Source organism: Microtus ochrogaster, chromosome 21 (genome assembly GCF_000317375.1).
Source record: "Microtus ochrogaster isolate Prairie Vole_2 chromosome 21, MicOch1.0, whole genome shotgun sequence".
NCBI lineage: Eukaryota > Metazoa > Chordata > Mammalia > Rodentia > Cricetidae > Microtus > Microtus ochrogaster.
Genome location: NC_022022.1, coordinates 32,079,943 through 32,085,942, shown reverse-complemented (window position 1 = coordinate 32,085,942; position 6,000 = coordinate 32,079,943). Strand labels below are relative to the sequence as shown.

The 6,000-nt window shown below is 41.0% G+C and overlaps 1 protein-coding gene and 1 non-coding gene across 3 annotated transcripts in view; one reads left to right on the top strand and one right to left on the bottom strand.

Moving 5' to 3' along the window:
* The first annotated feature begins 1,084 nt into the window (after positions 1-1,084).
* On the top strand, positions 1,085-1,188 carry LOC113457267. Its single transcript, XR_003377894.1, has one exon. It is a non-coding gene; the product is annotated as a U6 spliceosomal RNA (small nuclear RNA).
* A 2,381-nt stretch (positions 1,189-3,569) lies between these two features.
* The window catches only part of Dnajb14 (DnaJ heat shock protein family (Hsp40) member B14), a 38,139-nt gene continuing 35,708 nt past the window's right edge, over positions 3,570-6,000 (bottom strand). For both annotated transcript variants that reach the window (XM_005357333.3, XM_005357334.2), the window contains one exon: positions 3,570-5,403. In XM_005357333.3, the coding sequence (XP_005357390.1) occupies positions 5,279-5,403 (125 nt within the window). In that variant the 3' untranslated portion in view covers positions 3,570-5,278. The remainder of the gene's footprint in view (positions 5,404-6,000) is intronic.

Genomic DNA, 6,000 nt, shown 5'->3' with positions numbered 1-6,000 from the left:
GTGAGTTCGAGACTAACCTGGCCTACAGAGCTAGTTCCAGGACAGGCTCCAAAACCACAGAGAAACCCTGTCTCGAAAAACCAAAAAAAAAAAAAGAAAAAAAAAAGAATTTTCCTTATCAATTCTTGACAATCATGAATAAGCATGAAGTGGTTATGAAACGATAGTGCACTCAGATGCAATCAGGTCTCAAAATGTTGTTTTCGCTTATTAGACGGGAAACTTGAGATTCCTCAGTGTTCAGTTAGCCTATTTGGTCAAAAAAACCAACCCTAAGACTTCAAGATAACTAACTAATGTTAGTGTATTCAGGAAGAAGGGAATGGAAAGGATGGAAAGTGCTATTTTCTTTCCTCCCAACGTGTGTGGATGAGCGTGAGTGCATGCTTCTTTGTGTGTAAGGAGATAAAACGTCAATTACTCATAGTGTAACTACCATTCCCAAACCTCCCAGTTAATATGCAAAGGTGAAGAGCTACTGGGTAAAGACGAAAGTGAGCAAATGAAAACTGGGAAACTTCATGTAGCTATAAGGCAGAAAATATTGGGCTTTGTACCATAGCCTGAGTAGCAAGCACACAAAAAAATCTTTCAGCTCAAGCTACCTAAATACACATGAAGTTAAATTCAAAGCCACCAACTATTTCCTTCCACAATTCAGGCATCATTAATGATTCAGTCTTTGCTTATATACTTTATATGTAGCTTAAGAGACCAGTCACCCACGCCCACAGCTAATTCCAAGTTCTGTTTAATCTACCCCATAAGTGTCATAAAAATGATGGATGCAGCAATGAATCGGAAACAATACTGTCTGCAGCCATGTGTGACTCTGCTGTGTTACCGTCTCTCAACCCGACCTATCTTCTCTATCCCTTTAAGGATGGGATTTAAGTAGGTTTGGTTCACGTAAATATCTATCACATTAATGTAAATTTCCCACTAGAACTGGAAAAATAGCTGAAAGATTTCCATTCAAGTTCCTACAAATTTCTGACAGATACAAGCTTTCTAAGTTAAACAAAACTCTATGTTTTAAGTGACTTATTCTACTTTTAAGAGAATATTTAAATTTCTGTGGCGTGTGCTCACTTCTGCAGCACGTGTATTAACAGCAGAACAGTACAGAGAAGAGCATGGCCCCTGTGCAAGGACAACATGAAAATTCATGAGGTTTCTATATGCTTTAATCCAACGAAAGGCAAACAGAAACTGAAAACAGGCACAGTGAACTCCTTTGGAGAAAAAAGTGGGAAGCAAGATTGGGGAAGTCAAGACTAACAAATGGAAAACCATGAGGCTCACAGGCCACATGGGGCAGAGACAGAACATTGCAACTGCAGGTTTCCACTAAAATGAAAAGCCAGCAAACTGTTATTGTGCTCGTGGGTGAGGACTTAACGCCAGCTTTGGTCAGAGAAACTCATTTCTGTAGTGGGCAGAAGTGACCTTAGAGCTCATGACGGTCACAGTAATGAGGAGACATGACTCCTGAGTGCTCAGCGTAAGGGGACACCTGCACTACCCACTCTGAGGCTCAGAGAACATTGAGGAGCAGGGGGTAGAAATAACACGAGAAGTGGTGATGTGTTCGACACAGTTACCACACCGTGATTCTGCACATGGTCTCTATAAGGTAGGGCCTAGCCACGTCCCATTGTGGAGGGAGAGGGGCTCAAGAGGTTACACCCTGCCCTGAACATCTATCTAGTGGCTGATGAGGGAGGGAGACGTTTCCTTCAGGGTAGCAGGCACTGGTAATGTGCTATGTTCCTGTAAATAACCCCTCACCTATTCCCTACGTGCAACCACAATGAAAACTCCTTGGGTCGTCATCATCAACAACAAAAAGACTGAAGGAGAGAGGGCCATAGGGGGTGAAGATGATGGAATGTATTATACATGTGTATGAACATGTCATAATGAAACCCACTGACATATGTAACTAATATGCATTAACAAAACACAGCTTTTGAAAAAAGAAGGGAGAAAATGAAAAACTTAAACCTAGTGGCCAAGGCGAAAGAGCTATAGCATGAAGAGGCTGGAGTCTCTCTGAGGATACTGCCTATGGAATGAAGATAGAATAGAGAATCTGAGGACTAGTGAGATGGCTCAGTGATAAAATACTCCCTGCACAAGTCTGAGGACTCTAGTTCAGTCCACAGAATTGAACAAGGCATAAGAAGAGAACTAACTTCTGCAAGGTGTTTTCTGACCTCTACATGTACACCCTGGCACATGTACACACACACACACACACACACACACACACACACACACACACACCCACCATAAACATAATAAATAAAATTTATAATAAAACATTTCAAACAGTCGCAGAATCAGGAATGACCAGCGGTTGAAGCCCTCACAAGCTTGCCTTGAATGTTCCAGGTTAAAGGCTGTGCTAACAGAGCAAGGCAGAAAGCTGAACAGACTGGGACAATCAGTGCAAATCTGGCTGGAGACCGAAGGGACAACTAAGGAAGTTACTGAGTTGAAACAGTATGTACACATCATTCTTCAGATCGAACATAGACGAAAGAAGACTTCAAAAGTGCACTGGACTTAAGAAACCCTTACAATGAAGAGCAGAGGACTTACATGAACAAGAAACTTAAGAATTTAGTTGTCACAGATCTTTAAAAACAAGAGAGTTTTGAAATGGATATTTCAATTGCTATGTTAAACATGAGAGCCATGTTCTGCTGAATGAAAATACACATTATAGCCGGGTGGTGGTGGTGCATGCCTTTGATCCCCACACTTGGGAGGCAGAGACAGGTGGGTCTCTGTCTACAGAGATTCAGCCTGGTCTAAAGAACAGCCAGGGCTACACAGAGAAACACTGTCTCAAAAACAAAACAAAACAAATAAACCATCCCACTTTATTACCAGGTGTGGGAGCACATTCCATTACTCCCAGCATCGGTGGAGGTGGGTCACAGGCCAATCTCTGTGAGTTCCAGGCCAGCCTGGTCTACACTGAGAGCTCCAACCAGCCAGAGCTACGTGGTGAGACCAAAAATACAGAAAGAAAGTGATGCAATGAGCAAGCACAAAAAGCATCACAAAAGCAGCATGGCAGCCTCCTCAAGGACCAGAGGACTCTGGGAAGAGAAGCACTAAGTCTTATCATCTTCTTCCAGAGAACAAGAACAACAGCTGATGGAAATACAAAGAAATTAAAGGAATAATAACGGTTTGATGCAATTCAGAAATCTGCAAACTGAACGCTGAAATGAGAGCTGAAGAAGATTTGGATGAAAAAGAAGTAGAAAAATACAAACAGCTATGTTTAGAGGCATGCAACGTTAGGGAACCATTCACATGAACTAAACAACTCTAATTCAGGCTAATCGTCAGACAGGAAGTTTGCTGAAGGAAGCAGAACAGAACTTGGAAGGCTCTGAGAACAAGGCCCAGAGTGCCCTGGAATTGTGAATGTGACATTAGTGTAAAACTCAACCCCAGTTTATCACAAGCAAAGAGCAGTGATTCCTACATCAAGCCCTCAGCCTTCGTGAGAGCATTGAGAAGAACCCATGGACAGACACATACTGAAGAGGTAAAGGCAGCCACTGTGGTACATGGTCCTTTGAAGGTGTTCCTCAGAAGCTAGAAAAGTCAAGATTCTACTTTAGAGAGTGACAGAAATATGGATGACGGTGAAGAAAAGGTTCTTACGAAGGATGACTAGACATGCAGTGCTTTAATAGTTTTATAGTAAATGTATGGTGTGAGAACTTCAGGAGGAACCTTTTCCTTGTGGCACTCCTCTTGTTACAGGTCCCATTTCTAGGCATGGTGGGGCTGTCCAGACACCTAAAACCATGTGTGTAATTACAATCAGGTCTTTCTACTGGAGACTCTGACAACAGAACACAAGAGACTGTTTTCAAGACAAGCCAAGAGATGACAAAACAGCAATATTTAGAAAAGAATCTGTAAGCAAAACCACGAAGTCTCTCTACCTAACATGCTCGTTCTTGAGCAAGGGATTGTGGAGGGGGGGATGGGTCAGGACAACAAACTACCAAAACTGTGTTTGTAATTCCTTAACTGTATGAAGCGAAACCATGAAGCCATCACTATCGTTAAACATAGAAGACCACAAATCATTTCAAACCCAGAAAGCACCAAACCTTCAAGTCCCAGATGTGTTTCCCACCGTGTATTACAGATTGAGTTACAAGAAGCTGAGTCTAAAGATCTGATGAGTTGCCTGGGGCAAGTGAGCTCAGCTCAGAATGCTCAGATGAGGTCTTGTTGTCAATCACAGCTCCAGCTGCTGCTCTACCTCTGCTCAGGGCCACGTGTGGCCCAAGAGATCGTGCTCTGTCCAGTAAGTCAGCGGCAGTTGGAAAGGCACATAGCTGGGTGTTAGTGGTCATTTTGTTCTTATTATATATTTGTAGAAGAATCCATTTGCTTTGGGGGTCCTGCTTCAGTTATATCCATGAGATTGAATTTCCATGGGAAGAAAGTTCATCTTTTGCTTCATAAGCTTCAGTAGCCTTGAAAGATACATAAATGAACATTTGGGGCTAACTTTTAATTACCAGAATTGTGAATGGCATAACTGCAACTTACCACTGAAAACTCATTTAGCATAAAATTTGTCATCATATTTTCTTTAAAATCTATCTTATAGCATTTTGTTCCTATGTATGGCTTAGCAATTCATAAAACTAAAGAGCATACTGATAGTATATACCAGTTCATTTATCTCATTACATATTCTGGAATATAAGAACAATATTAAAAATGTCAATTCCTTCTACACTGTTATAAGCTTTTACATAAAGTTTTGTCTTTTCTTTTTGAAAAAATTTCATTGTTTAAACTCCACACACCCAAATACCTAATGGAAAATGGTACTGTGTCATAAACATTCATTCCATCAGCCTAAACGGAGCGCCTCATGGAGCTAAACGCTAAAATAATTTAAATAAAAGGCAAGCATTCATATATACACAAAATGATTCTAAAATTATTTACATGGCAAAGGAATAATGGAGAATCACTAAAACTGGCAATTGCTACAGGTATGATAATCCTCTCCAGACATCGTAAGGAATCATGTGAGATTTCAGAGGGAAAGTAAGTGCAGAAGCATACTAAAGTATTCAGTTATCCGCTCTTACTACTGAATGTGCCAGTAGGCCATCAACTCCTCAGCTTAGTCTGTAATCAAGTCTTCTTCGGCTTCATGGCAAAATGAAATGTACAGAAAAGACAGAGTACATGGGAAGGAGCAGGCGGGACTTCCGGCTTATCCCCCCTTGTAGAGACTGGTCAGCCGCTCCAACTCTTTGCAGTTGTCCATGCTTAGAGCATCCGCCTTCCTCCGCAGCCGCTCATCACGGTACACTTTAGCAGCATACTGCATATCTGTTTCTGTATACAAATATTCGTTAGTTAACAACAATTTACATCACCTTAGTCGATTAAATTTAAATAACACTTTAGAGAATTCATGTATATATATTATATATAACATATATAATATATATATACACATAAATTTCTCTGAACTGACTTTAAAGAAAGAACCAAATACAATTCCTATAAACCAGTTCACTAGGACTTTTTCTTTTAAAAAAATTTTTGAACAGGGTCTCTACACAGACCTAGCTGTCCTAAAGCTCAGTATGTGTACCAGACTGGCCTTGAATTTGGACGTCCTCCTGCCTTTGCCTCTGCCTGCTATGATTAAAGGTGTGTACCACCACACCCATCAGGTTTTTTCTTTATATATAACTTTACTTTGACTTAGCACACAAAACCAACACCAACAGAGAATACAGAGAATAAGGCTAGAGCCCTGCCATCTCCTCCCAGAGTCCTTCTCCTTTACCCCAGAGCCCAGCGGCTAAGGTACTGGGATAACTTCTCAGCTTTTCTAAAATATCACCTGAAACCAGGACTTACCATGGCTCTGTGTGGTTTATGAGAATTCCAACAATTAAAAACACAAATTAAGCTGGGTGGTAG